Genomic DNA, 14,741 nt, shown 5'->3' with positions numbered 1-14,741 from the left:
TTCCTACATTCCAAGAAGCCAAACGCAATATACGCTCCCTATCTTTACTCTTTCCTACACCCCTCGATTCAGGACATGGTCTCAGGTAATAGTCATGGTTCCTACGCTCTATGGTTGCAACTAATCACACAAACACAAGCAATAGAACACCAAATCAATAATAATAATAATAATAATAATAATAATAGTAAAAAACTAATAATAATAATAATAATAGACACACGGCACACAGTAACAGATAAATTGGACTGACTACTCTAGCAGCATCAAGGCCTATTGCCAACAAAATAAAAGATATGAAACGATCTCACCGGGATTTTAGCAAGTCACCAATATTGAAACCGGGATGAGACACCGTGAGCTAACGAGAATAAGCTAGAAACGTGACACAATCTACAACCCTTGAGTTTCGGCGGCGGCGGCGTTGAGCGGCGGCGACGGCGGAGCTCCGGCGACGTGTTACGGTGGCGGCAGAGGGTGAATCAGCTAAGATCCAAGAAGCTGCCAACAATCAGTCGTCAGATTCTGAGAAAAGAAACCAAATCCCCCCAAATGTTGGTCGCCTGAATCCGGGAAGGAGCCCAACTAAAAATCTTTCCGGGGATGTCTTTTCGGAAACCTTATATTTAGCAAGCAATAGAACACCAAATGTTGCTAAAAACCTTATATTTAGCAACTTATATATAAAACCGACGATAAAGATAAACGAAGGTGATATTAAATTGCCCACAATTTACAGCTGTTAAGTTGCAACAACGATTATCAACAAGAACAAACTCTACCATAACTAAAAGCTTTCACATAACCTCTAGTTAATATTAATAATATTGAACCCAAGTTATCTAACCTCACAAACCATAATCATCAATATGATGTCTCAAATCAAATCAATGACAATGAACCACCAATATCTCGCATTTTGGCGAAATATGGTTCAGAATCAACCTCGCCGTCTTCTCCTGCGCCACCACCACCTCTTCCTTCTCCACCAGCACCGCCGCCACCATCCTCTCAAACCCACCACCACCACCACCCACCATATACGCCACCAACGCCGCATGTACCCTCTCTCTGTCAACCATCAAGGACGCTAAATCAATCGTATGTACAAATTATAAAACCTAATAACTATCGTAAACAAGCCGATCGGATTTGCTCTTTAAAAAGAGGTCGCGGTTCAGTTTGTTGTCTGTTTACTTGCCACCTTATTGTAATAATTTAAATTTACATGATTGCCAATGTGTAAGTTGATTAGATTACATATTACAGTAAATTTAAAACAATTATACATTGCATGGATTTTTATTTTTTTTTCTTTTAAAATTACAGTTCATGGTTTAAAGTTCAAAAGTATATAGGCCTTGGCTTCATTAGATTCAAAGGTGTGGTGGATGTACAAGGGTTCTTGGGCAAGCTAAACCGTGTACAAATTGGGGGAGCAAAACTGGATGTAAGTTACTTCTAAGATCTGTGTCCCGTTGACATGTTGAGGAAACTGAATGCAGTGTCCGCAAGTTGCGGCGGCGGAGACGGCGGCGTAGACGAGTTTGGTGTCGTCGGCGTTGCGGGCGGCGATGTTGGCTATGAGAAACTGTTCGGCGTGGATGCTGTTGTAGACTGGGAGGCCTGGGAACTCGACGTTAGCGCCGAGGAAGATGCGGTCGTCGGAGAGGATTCCGGCGGCGTCAACGGGGCGGTTTGAAATGGGGGGACGGGCGAGTGTTTGTGCGAGATTCACGAGGGATGGGAGGAGGTGAGGGAGGCTGAGGTTTTGGGTTTTCGACATTTCTTCAGATTCGGCTGATGAGAATACGTATTTTGGTGCTTGTTGATTCATCTTGAATTAGGGTTTCAAAGAGGCAGATTGTGAAATTAGGGTTTTGAATTGGGGGTGAGATTGAAGATAGTGAAAGCAATCAAAGTGTAGAGAGAGAAACAAAAGGAAAATATTATGTTTGAGTGTGAGTGGGGCTTGGTAGTTGCTTCTCTCGTTTATTTTTAAACTCACTTGACATGTTAGGTACGCTAACAATAATCTAATGCAAATTAAATGTTGTAAATTTTAACACATTATACAAATCTGTTAACTCGGGTATTGATCGATCAAAACTCTCCCCTCTCTATGTCAACCATCAAGGACGCTAAATCAATCGTATATACAAATTATAATACCTAATAACTATCTTAAACAAGCCGATCGAGTTTGCTGTTTAAAAAGGGGTTGCGGTTCAGTTTGTTGTCTGTTTACTTGCCACCTTATTGTAATCATTTAAATTTACATGATTGCCAATGTGTAAGCTAATTAGATTACATACTACAGTAAATTTAAAACAATTATACATTGCATGGATTTTTATTTTTTTTTCTTTTAAAATTACAGTTCATGGTTTAAAGTTCAAAAGTATATAGGCCTTGGCTTCATTAGATTCAAAGGTGTGGTGGATGTACAAGGGTTCTTGGGCAAGCTAAACCGCATAAAAATTGGGGGAGCAAAACTGGATGTAAGTTACTTCTAAGATCTGTGTCCCGTTGACTTGTTGAGGAAACTGAATGCAGTGTCCGCAAGTTGCAGCGGCGGAGACGGCGGCGTAGACGAGTTTGGTGTCGTCGGCGTTGCGGGCGGCGATGTTGGCTATGAGAAACCATTCGGCTTGGATGCTGTTATAGACCGGGAGGCCTGGAAACTCGACGTTAGCGCCGAGGAAGATGCGGCCATCGAAGAGGAGTCCGTCGGCGCCGACGGGGCGGTTTGAAATGGGCGGAAGGGCGAGTGTTTGTGCGAGCTTCACAAGGGATGAGAGGAGGTGAGGGAGGCTGAGGTTTTGGGTTTTCGACATTTCTTCGGATTCGGCTGATGATCATACGTATTTTGGTGCTTGTTGATTCATCTTGAATTAGGGTTTCAAAGAGGCAGATTGTGAAATTAGGGTTTTGAATTGGGGGTGAGATTGAAGATGGTGAAAAAATCAAAGTGTGGAGAGAGAAACAAAAGGAAAAGGTTATGTTTGAGTGTGAGTGGGGCTTGGTAGTTGCTTCTCTCGATTTTTTTTTAAACTCACTTGACATGTTAGGTACCCTAACAATAATCTAAAACAAATTAAATGTTGTAAATTGCTAACACATTCTACAAATCTGTTAACTCGGGTATTAATCGATCAAAAGTGTCCCCTCTCTATGTCAACCATCAAGAAGGCTAAATCAATCGTATGTACGAATTATAAAACCTAATAACTATCGTAAACAACCCGATCGGGTTTGCTGTTTAAAAAGAGGTCGCGGTTCAGTTTGTTGTCTGTTTACTTGCCACCTTATTGTAATCATTTAAATTGACATGATTGCCAATGTGTAAGCTGATTAGATTACATATTACAGTAAATTTAAAACAATTATACATTGCATGGATTTTTATTTTTTTTTTCTTTTAAAATTACAGTTCATGGTTTAAAGTTCAAAAGTATATAGGCCTTGGCTTCATTAGATTCAAAGGTGTGGTGGATGTACAAGGGTTCTTGGGCAAGCTAAACCGTGTACAAATTGGGGGAGCAAAACTGGATGTAAGTTACTTCTAAGATCTGTGTCCCGTTGACTTGTTGAGGAAACTGAATGCAGTGTCCGCAAGTTGCAGCGGCGGAGACGGCGGCGTAGACGAGTTTGGTGTCGTCGGCGTTGCGGGCGGCGATGTTGGCTATGAGAAACTGTTCGGCGTGAATGTTGTTGTAGACTGGGAGGCCTTGGAACTCGACGTTAGCGTCGAGGAAGATGCGGTCGTCGGAGAGGATTCCGGCGGCGTCAACGGGGCGGTTTGAAATGGGGGGGACGGGCGAGTGTTTGTGCGAGCTTCACGAGGGATGGGAGGAGGTTAGGGAGGCTGAGGTTTTGGGTTTTCGACATTTCTTCGGATTCGGCTGATGAGAATACATATTTTGGTGCTTGTTGATTCATCTTGAATTAGGGTTTCAAAGAGGCAGATTGTGAAATTAGGGTTTTGAATTGGGGTGAGATTGAAGATAGTGAAAGCAATCAAAGTGTAGAGAGAGAAACAAAAGGAAAATATTATGTTTGAGTGTAAGTGGGGCTTGGTAGTTGCTTCTCTCGTTTATTTTTAAACTCACTTGACATGTTAGGTACGCTAACAATAATCTAATGCAAATTAAATGTTGTAAATTTTAACACATTATACAAATCTGTTAACTCGGGTATTGATCGATCAAAACTCTCCCCTCTCTATGTCAACCATAAAGGACGCTAAATCAATCGTATATACGAATTAAAATACCTAATAACTATCTTAAACAAGCCGATCGAGTTTGCTGTTTAAAAAGGGTTGCGGTTCAGTTTGTTGTCTGTTTACTTGCCACCTTATTGTAATCATTTAAATTTACATGATTGCCAATGTGTAAGCTAATTAGATTACATCTACAGTAAATTTAAAATAATTATACATTGCATGGATTTTTATTTTTTTTTCTTTTAAAATTACAGTTCATGGTTTAAAGTTCAAAAGTATATAGGCCTTGGCTTCATTAGATTCAAAGGTGTGGTGGATGTACAAGGGTTCTTGGGCAAGCTAAACCGCATAAAAATTGGGGGAGCAAAACTGGATGTAAGTTACTTCTAAGATCTGTGTCCCGTTGACTTGTTGAGGAAACTGAAGGCAGTGTCCGCAAGGTGCGGCGGCGGAAACGACAGCGTAGAAAAGTTTGGTGTCGTCGGCGTTGTGGGCGGCGATGTTGGCTATGAGAAACCATTCGGCGTGGATGCTGTTATAGACCGGGAGGCCTGGAAACTCGACGTTAGCGCCGAGGAAGATGCGGCCATCGAAGAGGAGTCCGTCGGCGCCGACGGGGCGGTTTGAAATGGGCGGAAGGGCGAGTGTTTGTGCGAGCTTCACAAAGGATGAGAGGAGGTGAGGGAGGCTGAGGTTTTGGGTTTTCGACATTTCTTCGGATTCAGCTGATGATCATACGTATTTTGGTGCTTGTTGATTCATCTTGAATTAGGGTTTCAAAGAGGCAGATTGTGAAATTAGGGTTTTGAATTGGGGGTGAGATTGAAGATGGTGAAAAAATCAAAGTGTAGAGAGAGAAACAAAAGGAAAAGGTTATGTTTGAGTGTGAGTGGGGCTTGGTAGTTGCTTCTCTCGTTTTTTTTTAAACTCACTTGACATGTTAGGTACCCTAACAATAATCTAAAACAAATTAAATGTTGTAAATTGCTAACACATTCTACAAATCTGTTAACTCGGGTATTAATCGATCAAAAGTGTCCCCTCTCTATGTCAACCATCAAGAAGGCTAAATCAATCGTATGTACGAATTATAAAACCTAATAACTATCGTAAACAACCCGATCGGGTTTGCTGTTTAAAAAGAGGTCGCGGTTCAGTTTGTTGTCTGTTTACTTGCCACCTTATTGTAATCATTTAAATTGACATGATTGCCAATGTGTAAGCTGATTAGATTACATATTACAATAAATTTAAAACAATTATACATTGCATGGATTTTTATTTTTTTTTTCTTTTAAAATTACAGTTCATGGTTTAAAGTTCAAAAGTATATAGGCCTTGGCTTCATTAGATTCAAAGGTGTGGTGGATGTACAAGGGTTCTTGGGCAAGCTAAACCGTGTACAAATTGGGGGAGCAAAACTGGATGTAAGTTACTTCTAAGATCTGTGTCCCGTTGACTTGTTGAGGAAACTGAATGCAGTGTCCGCAAGTTGCAGCGGCGGAGACGGCGGCGTAGACGAGTTTGGTGTCGTCGGCGTTGCGGGCGGCGATGTTGGCTATGAGAAACTGTTCGGCGTGAATGCTGTTGTAGACTGGGAGGCCTTGGAACTCGACGTTAGCGTCGAGGAAGATGCGGTCGTCGGAGAGGATTCCGGCGGCGTCAACGGGGCGGTTTGAAATGGGGGGGACGGGCGAGTGTTTGTGCGAGCTTCACGAGGGATGGGAGGAGGTGAGGGAGGCTGAGGTTTTGGGTTTTCGACATTTCTTCGGATTCGGCTGATGAGAATACATATTTTGGTGCTTGTTGATTCATCTTGAATTAGGGTTTCAAAGAGGCAGATTGTGAAATTAGGGTTTTGAATTGGGGTGAGATTGAAGATAGTGAAAGCAATCAAAGTGTAGAAAGAGAAACAAAAGGAAAATATTATGTTTGAGTGTAAGTGGGGCTTGGTAGTTGCTTCTCTCGTTTATTTTTAAACTCACTTGACATGTTAGGTACGCTAACAATAATCTAATGCAAATTAAATGTTGTAAATTTTAACACATTATACAAATCTGTTAACTCGGGTATTGATCGATCAAAACTCTCCCCTCTCTATGTCAACCATAAAGGACGCTAAATCAATCGTATATACGAATTAAAATACCTAATAACTATCTTAAACAAGCCGATCGAGTTTGCTATTTAAAAAGGGGTTGCGGTTCAGTTTGTTGTCTGTTTACTTGCCACCTTATTGTAATCATTTAAATTTACATGATTGCCAATGTGTAAGCTAATTAGATTACATATTACAGTAAATTTAAAACAATTATACATTGCATGGATTTTTATTGTTTTTTCTTTTAAAATTCCATTTCATGGTTTAAAGTTCAAAGGTATATAGGCCTTGGCTTCATTAGATTCAAAGGCGTGGTGGATTTACAAGGTTTCTTGGGCAAGCTAAACCGCGTAAAAATTGGGGGAGCAAAACTGGATGTAAGTTACTTCTAAGATCTGTGTCCCGTTGACTTGCTGAGGAAACTGAAGGCAGTGTCCGCAAGGTGCGGCGGCGGAGACGGCGGCGTAGACGAGTTTGGTGTCGTCGGTGTTGTGGGCGGCGATGTTGGCTATGAGAAACCATTCGGCGTGGATGTTGTTGTAGACTAGGAGGCCTGGAAACTCGACGTTAGCGCCGAGGAAGATGCGGCCTTCGGAGAGGAGTCCGTCGCCGCCGACAGGGGTGTTTGAAATGGACGGACGGGCGAGTGTTTGTGCGAGCTTCACAAGGGATGGGAGGAGGTGAGGGAGGCTGAGGTATGGGGTTTTCGACATTTCTTCGGATTCGGCTAATGATAATATGTATTTTGGTGCTTGTTGATTCATCTTGAATTAGGGTTTCAAAGAGGCAGATTGTGAAATTAGGGTTTTGAATTGGGGGTGAGATTGAAGATGGTGAAAAAATCAAAGTGTAGAGAGAGAAACAAAAGGAAAAGGTTATGTTTGAGTGTGAGTAGGGCTTGGTAGTTGCTTCTCTCGTTTATTTTCAAACTCACTTGACATGTTAGGTACCCTAACAATAATCTAAAACAAATTAAATGTTGTAAATTTCTAACACATTCTACAAATCTGTTAACTCGGGTATTAATCGATCAAAAGTGTCCCCTCTCTATGTCAACCATCAAGGAGGCTAAATCAATCGTATGTACGAATTATAAAACCTAATAACTATCGTAAACAACCCGATCGGGTTTGCTGTTTAAAAAGAGGTCGCGGTTCAGTTTGTTGTCTGTTTACTTGCCACCTTATTTTAATCATTTAAATTGACATGATTGCCAATGTGTAAGTTGATTAGATTACATATTACAGTAAATTTAAAACAATTATACATTGCATGGATTTTTATTGTTTTTTCTTTTAAAATTCCATTTCATGGTTTAAACTTCAAAAGTATATAGGCCTTGGCTTCATTAGATTCAAAGGCGTGGTGGATTTACAAGGTTTCTTGGGCAAGCTAAACCGCGTAAAAATTGGGGGAGCAAAACTGGATGTAAGTTACTTCTAAGATCTGTGTCCCGTTGACTTGCTGAGGAAACTGAAGGCAGTGTCCGCAAGGTGCGGCGGCGGAGACGGCGGCGTAGACGAGTTTGGTGTCGTCGGTGTTGTGGGCGGCGATGTTGGCTATGAGAAACCATTCGGCGTGGATGTTGTTGTAGACTAGGAGGCCTGGAAACTCGACGTTAGCGCCGAGGAAGATGCGGCCTTTGGAGAGGAGTCCGTCGCCGACGACGGGGGTGTTTGAAATGGGCGGACGGGCGAGTGTTTGTGCGAGCTTCACAAGGGATGGGAGGAGGTGAGGGAGGCTGAGGTGTTGGGTTTTCGACATTTCTTCGGATTCGGCTGACGATAATATGTATTTTGGTGCTTGTTGATTCATCTTGAATTAGGGTTTTAAAGAGGCAGATTGTGAAATTAGGGTTTTGAATTAGGGGTGAGATTGAAGATGGTGAAAAAATCAAAGTGTAGAGAGAGAAACAAAAGGAAAAGGTTATGTTTGAGTGTGAGTGGGGCTTGGTAGTTGCTTCTCTCGTTTATTTTTAAACTCACTTGACATGTTAGGTACCCTAACAATAATCTAAAACAAATTAAATGTTGTAAATTTCTAACACATTCTACAAATCTTTTAACTCGGGTATTAATCGATCAAAATTGTCCCCTCTCTATGTCAACCATCAAGGAGGCTAAATCAATCATGTGTACGAATTATAAAACCTAATAACTATCGTAAACAACCCGATCGGGTTTGCTGTTTAAAAAGAGGTTGCGGTTCAGTTTGTTGTCTGTTTACTTGCCACCTTATTGTAATCATTTAAATTGACATGATTGCCAATGTGTAAGTTGATTAGATTACATATTACATTAAATTTAAAACAATTATACATTGCATGGATTTTTATTTTTTTTTTCTTTTAAAATTCCAGTTCATGGTTTAAAGTTCAAAAGTATATACACCTTGGCTTCATTAGATTCAAAGGTGTGGTGGATGTACAAGGGTTCTTGGGCAAGCTAAACCGCGTAAAAATTGGGGGAGCAAAACTAGATGTATGTTACTTCTAAGATCTGTGTCCCGTTGACTTGTTGAGGAAACTGAAGGCAGTGTCCGCAAGGTGCGGCAGCGTAGACGAGTTTGGTGTCGTCGGCGTTGTGGGCAGCGATATTGGCTATGAGAAACCATTCGGCGTGGATGCTGTTGTAGACTGGGAGGCCTGGGAACTCGACGTTAGAGCCGAGGAGGATGCGGCCGTCGGAGAGGAGTCCGGCGGCGCTGACGGGGCGGTTTGAAATGGGCGGACGGGCGAGTGTTTGTGTGAGCTTCACGAGGGATGGGAGGAGGTGAGGGAGGCTGAGGTTTTGGGTTTTCGACATTTCTTCGGATTCGGCTGATGAGAATACGTATTTTGGTGCTTGTTGATTCATCTTGAATTAGGGTTTCAAAGAGGCAGATTGTGTAATTAGGGTTTTGAATTGGGGTGAGATTGAAGATGGTGAAAGAAATCAAAGCGTAGAGAGAGAAACAAAAGAAAAGTTTATGTTTGAGTGTGAGTGGGGCTTAATAGTTGCTTCTCTCGTTTATTTTTATACTCACTTGACGTGTTAGGTACGCTAACAATAATTTAAAACAAATTAAATGTTGTAAATTTCTAACACATTATACAAATCTGTTAACTCGGGTATTGATCGATCAAAACTGTCCCCTCTCTATGTCAACCATCAAGTATGCTAAATCAATCGTATGTACAAATTATAAAACCTAATAACTATCGTAAACAATCCGATCGGGTTTTGCTGTTTAAAAAGAGGTTGCGGTTCAGTTTGTTGTCTGTTTACTTGCCACCTTATTGTAATCATTTAAAGTTACATAATTGCCAATGTGTAAGTTGATTAGATTACATATTACAGTAAATTTAAAACAATTATACATTGCATGGATTTTTATTTTTTTTTCTTTTAAAATTCCAGTTCATGGTTTAAAGTTCAAAAGTATATAGGCCTTGGCTTCATTAGATTCCAAGGGGTGGTGGATGTACAGGGGTTCTTGGGCAAGCTAAACCGCGTAAAAATTGGGGGAGTAAAACTGGATGTAAGTTACTTCTAAGATCTGTGTCCCGTTGACTTGTTGAGGAAACTGAAGGCAGTGTCCGCAAGGTGCGGCGGCGAAGACGAATTTGGTGTCGTCGGCGTTGTGGGCGGCGATGTTGGCTATGAGAAACCATTTTGCGTGGATGCTGTTGTAGACTGGGAGGCCTGGAAACTCGACGTTAGCGCCGAGGAAGATTCGGCCATCGGAGAGGAGTCCGGCGGCGCCGATGGGGCGGTTTGAAATGGGCGGACGGGCGAGTGTTTGTGCGAGCTTCACAAAGGATGGGAGGTGTAACACCCTTGGCAAACACAACATCGTCCCAATCTTAAGCTATCACACATCGGCCGTGGACAAGAGAGATCGCTAGTTCATAAGTAATGTCCTGCCTCTTCAATCACCAACGCGTTTTGGGCAACCAAAAACAAATCTGTGAGCTCTTCGTGGGCAGAGCGGACAATATTGGTGGTGCGAGGGGCGGGATGTTACAGTTGGTATTAAAGCCACTCTTGTGTCGTTCGGGATGTTGGGACACACCTCATCGAGGACGATGAGTCCAAAGGGGGGTTGTCTGTAACACCCTTGGCAAACACAACATCGTCCCACTCTTAGGCTATCTCACATCGGCCGTGGACAAGAGAGATCACTGGTTCATAAGTAATGTCCTGCCTCTTCAATCACCAACGCGTTTTGGGCAACCAAAAACAAATCCGTGAGCTCTTCGTGGGAAGAGCGAACAATATTGGTGGTGCGAGGGGCGGGATGTTACAGGAGGAGGTGAGGGAGGCTGAGGATTTGGGTTTTTGGCATTTATTCGGTTTCGGCTGATGAGAATACGTATTTTGGTGCTTGTTGATTCATCTTGAATTAGGGTTTCAAAGAGGCAGATTGTGAAATTAGGGTTTTGAATTGGGGGTGAGATTGAAGATGGTGAAAGAAATCAAAGTGTAGAGAGAGAAACAAAAGGAAAAGGTTATGTTTGAGTGTGAGTGGGGCTTGGTAGTTTCTTCTCTCGTTTATTTTTAAAATCACTTAGACATGTTAGGTATGCTAACAATAATCTAAAACAAATTAAATGTTGTAAATTTCTAACACATTCTACAAATCTGTTAACTCGGGTATTGATCGATCAAAACTGTCCTCTCTCTATGTCAACCATCAAGGACGCTAAATCAATCGTATGTACGAATTATAATACCTAATAACTATCGTAAACAAGCCGATCGGGTTTGGTGTTTAAAAAGAGCTTGCGGTTCAGTTTGTTGTCTGTTTACTTGCCACCTTTTTGCAATCATTTAAATTTACATGATTGCCAATGTGTAAGTTGATTAGATTACATATTACAGTAAATTTAAAACAATTATACATTGCATGGATTTTTATTTTTTTTTCTTTTAAAATTACAGTTCATGGTTTAAAGTTCAAAAGTATATAGGCCTTGGCTTCATTAGATTCAAAGGTGTGGTGGATGTACAAGGGTTCTTGGGCAAGCTAAACCGCGTAAAAATTGGGGGACCAAAACTGGATGTAAGTTACTTCTAAGATCTGGGTCCGTTGACTTGTTGAGGAAACTAAAGGCAGTGTCCGCAAGGTGCGCCGGCGTAGACGAGTTTGGTGTCGTCGGCGTTGTGGGCGGCGATGTTGGCTATGAGAAACTGTTCGGCGTGGATGGTGTTGTAGACTGGGAGGCCTGGGAACTCGACGTTAGCGCCGAGGAAGATGCGGCCGTCGGAGAGGAGTCCGGCGGCGCCGACGGGGTGGTTTGAAATGGGCGGACGGGCGAGTGTTTGTGCGAGCTTCACGAGGGATGGGAGGAGGTGAGGGAGGCTGAGGATTTGGGTTTTCGGCATTTCTTCGGTTTCGGCTGATGAGAATACATATTTTGGTGCTTGTTGATTCATCTTGAATTAGGGTTTCAAAGAGGCAGATTGTGAAATTAGGGTTTTGAATTGGGGGTGAGATTGAAGATGGTGAAAGAAATCAAAGTGTAGAGAGAAACAAAAGGAAAATGTTATGTTTGAGTGTGAGTGGGGCTTGGTAGTTGCTTCTCTCGTTTATTTTTAAACTCACTTGACATGTTAGGTACGCTAACAATAATCTAAAACAAATTAAATGTTGCAAATTTCTAACACATTCTACAAATCTTTTAATTCAGGTCTTGATCTAAGCTTTAGATGGACTCATTATTTGAATTATTGACTTTCTTCCATCATTGTTGACCGAGTCTTCAACATCCATGACCATTTATACTAAACTTTTTCCAATTTATCGGCTGCTACCACCACTTGAATAACATCAAGTTATGATTGCCAATGTGTAAGTTGATTAGATTACATATTATAATAAATTTAAAACAATTATACGTTGCATGGATTTTTATTTTTCTTTTCTTTTATAATTCCAGTTCATGGTTTAAAGTTCAAATGTATATAGGCCTTGTATGGTCACGATCTTAATTGATTTACCTACCAATAGGTATACATCTTGATTGCTAGTACAACTTTGGTCACATCACACACACTGAAAAAGTGATAATAACATTACATCTCACCAAACCAACTTTTCATGGTCCACAACTCATTTACTAAGGCCGAGGGGTGCGGAGCGCTAGGAGGGGCGCGAGAAGGCGTTCGATAGCGCCCCGGGGCGCGAGAGCCACACCACCGGGGCGCGAGAGGGGCGCGAGAGGGGCGCGAGAGCGGAAAACGAGGCAGGCGCAAGGGAGGTAGCGCTCGTGACCGGCTTTGGGAAGAGTGAATTGAGCCGTTGGGCTCTTGGATAAATAAAAAAAAAAAAAATTTTCTTCTGGGCATATAACATATTGTTGTTTGTTATTGTAATCATATTTTCCGGTGAAGTTTTCTGGGCTAAACGAACCGGCTTTGTTTCCATCTTTTCCGGTGAAGTTGGCTCTTCAAGCTCCGTTCACGGTGGTGGTGGTTCAGTGCAGCCGAGGGTTGCAAATGAGTCTGAAATTGGACCGGAGTCAAATAATAATAATAATAATAGTAATGAGAGTGAACCCATTTTACAAGAAAGAGGTGAAGATCATGGAACTGGTAATGCTGGTGGTCCAGTTATTATGGAGAATAATAATAAGAAAAATAAAAAAAAAAAAAATTTTCACCAATTATCAATCTCTATATATATCACTTACATATATCAAAAATATATACTCACTAATACATAGCACACCCAAAACCATTCTCACACACCACACCCAAAACCCAAAATCACCCTATATTCGAAACCTAGATTCAGATTACAGTTACGACGATTTATGGTCGGCACCGGACCAACCGATATTTTATTCGGGGTCGCAACAATCATCCGGCTTTCAACCATCCAACATACAATTTTTTTTTATATATTAATGTGTTTTTTTAATTAATGTGTGTTTGTTTAAATAATTACTAGTTTTTTTAATAATACGTTTTTTTAATACATTTATAAAAAAATTAAAAAATAAACCGCTCGCGCCCCCTCTCGCGCCCCCTCTCGCGCCCCTCCACACCATGCCCCGGGGCGCTATCACCACTACCAATACCCATCTAATCAAGTTTCTCTCTCTGCCACACGTCACAATATTATTGGATGACGCCCCCACTCACGCCCCCCTCTCGCGCCCCCCACACCCCTCAGCCTAAGGCTGAGGGGTGTGGGGGGCGCGAGAGGGGGCGCGAGTGGGGGCTCCAGCCAATAATATTGTGATGTGTGGCAGAGAGAGAAACTTGATAAGATGGGTGTTGGTTGTGGTGCTCGCGCCCCGGGCCCTGGTGTGGAGGGGCGCGAGCGGTTTTTTTTTATTTTTTTATAAATGTATTAAAAAAACGTATTATTAAAAAAACTCATAAATTATTTAAAAAAACACACATTAATTAAAAAAACACATTAATATCTAAAAAAAAATTAAAGTACTAAAAAAAACATTATTCTTATTCTTCGGCTTGGTCTTCTTCGATCAACCTCTTCCGGATACGTTCCTTTTGTTTTTCCATCAGCATTTGGTCGACCGGATTTAGGTTACTGAAGTCATTTGTAAGGAAGTCCAAATCTCTCATTCTTTTTTTTTCCTTTTTGTCATTAGAGACCACCTCCATGGTTTTGTTGAATTTATTGAGGGATTCAACAAGATCGGTGATGTTTACGGCTTCCCCCTCAGCCGGTTTTTTCCCCCTGGCGTCCCTTCCCAATGGCCGCATCCTCGGCGGTGAAGACGTTTCCTCCCCCGCAACGTTTAGGTCGAATCCAACCCGGCAATCCGACCCGGCGGAAGTGCTATACGCTCCAGACGAACTAGTTTTAGTCCGTTTCGGCCCTACTTCCGCATCAAGGTCCGGCGCCACCAGCTCAACCCACTTAGAACACCTTCTCAACCTCTCCCACACATTTACACCGTCCCACGTCTTCACCGTCCCATACCTCCGCAGGCACTCCTGCTTCCACTCTTCGACAGTGAAATTATAAACCGCCAAATCGTCACTGCCACTTGGTCTCATACGACCGGCGTTCCTGTTGAACAGATTAGTAAACAAGCCGACAAATTTTCTGATTTCGGTCCACCGACCCGAAATCATATCGGCGTTCCGCTCTGTACTCCCAACGAGCGAATAGAACGTCTCCCTAACCTTTGTCCAAAAGACATTGCTCTTTTGGTAGTCCGCTGCAAAATGCATAAATAAATTTGTAAGTCATTTAACTTTTTTATTTAACTTTTTTATTAAAAATCATTTTTAAAAACGTTAAAACAATTACCGCAACGCCGATCCTCAGAAATGACTATCCAAGCCCGACACAGGGCTTCCTTCTCATCCGATGACCACGGAGTGGTTTTCCGTTTCGTCCTTCCAATCGAAGCCGAACCCGACCCGTCCGTTGCAACTTGTTTTTTCCGGT

At 41.9% G+C, this 14,741-nt stretch overlaps 2 protein-coding genes and 2 pseudogenes across 2 annotated transcripts; all 4 read right to left on the bottom strand.

Annotated features, from left to right (window-relative positions):
- Positions 1–887: 887 nt before the first annotated feature.
- On the bottom strand, positions 888–1,846 carry LOC143595462 (cytidine deaminase 1-like). Its single transcript, XM_077074467.1, has 2 exons — positions 1,428–1,846; positions 888–1,071 (listed from the first exon to the last, which is right to left on the bottom strand). The coding sequence occupies exons 1-2, from the start codon at positions 1,835–1,837 to the stop codon at positions 888–890; spliced, it is 594 nt and encodes a 197-aa protein (XP_076930582.1). The 5' UTR covers positions 1,838–1,846.
- A 619-nt stretch (positions 1,847–2,465) lies between these two features.
- LOC143595461 (cytidine deaminase 1-like) lies at positions 2,466–2,837 on the bottom strand. The gene has a single exon (XM_077074466.1). The coding sequence runs from the start codon at positions 2,835–2,837 to the stop codon at positions 2,466–2,468; it is 372 nt and encodes a 123-aa protein (XP_076930581.1).
- A 3,833-nt stretch (positions 2,838–6,670) lies between these two features.
- Positions 6,671–7,093, bottom strand: LOC143595460 (cytidine deaminase 1 pseudogene; annotated as a pseudogene).
- A 628-nt stretch (positions 7,094–7,721) lies between these two features.
- Positions 7,722–8,144, bottom strand: LOC143595459 (cytidine deaminase 1 pseudogene; annotated as a pseudogene).
- Positions 8,145–14,741: the final 6,597 nt, after the last annotated feature.

Source organism: Bidens hawaiensis, unplaced genomic scaffold, assembly GCF_021521415.1.
Source record: "Bidens hawaiensis isolate Kalapana, Puna unplaced genomic scaffold, B.hawaiensis_p1.1 tig00045232_1, whole genome shotgun sequence".
Taxonomy (NCBI): Eukaryota; Viridiplantae; Streptophyta; class Magnoliopsida; order Asterales; family Asteraceae; genus Bidens; species Bidens hawaiensis.
Note: the sequence above shows the minus strand (reverse complement) of the source record. Positions and strands in the feature narration are given on the sequence as shown.

Excerpts from the sequence above, each read along its gene's own strand:
- LOC143595462 (XM_077074467.1), bottom strand. The coding sequence starts at position 1,837 with ATGAATCAACAAGCACCAAAATACGTATTCTCATCAGCCGAATCTGAA. Across the intron at positions 1,072-1,427 it reads CAGTTTTGCTCCCCCAATTT|AGAGAGGGTACATGCGGCGT; the intron begins GTACACGGTTTA and ends GATGGTTGACAG.
- LOC143595461 (XM_077074466.1), bottom strand. The coding sequence starts at position 2,837 with ATGTCGAAAACCCAAAACCTCAGCCTCCCTCACCTCCTCTCATCCCTT.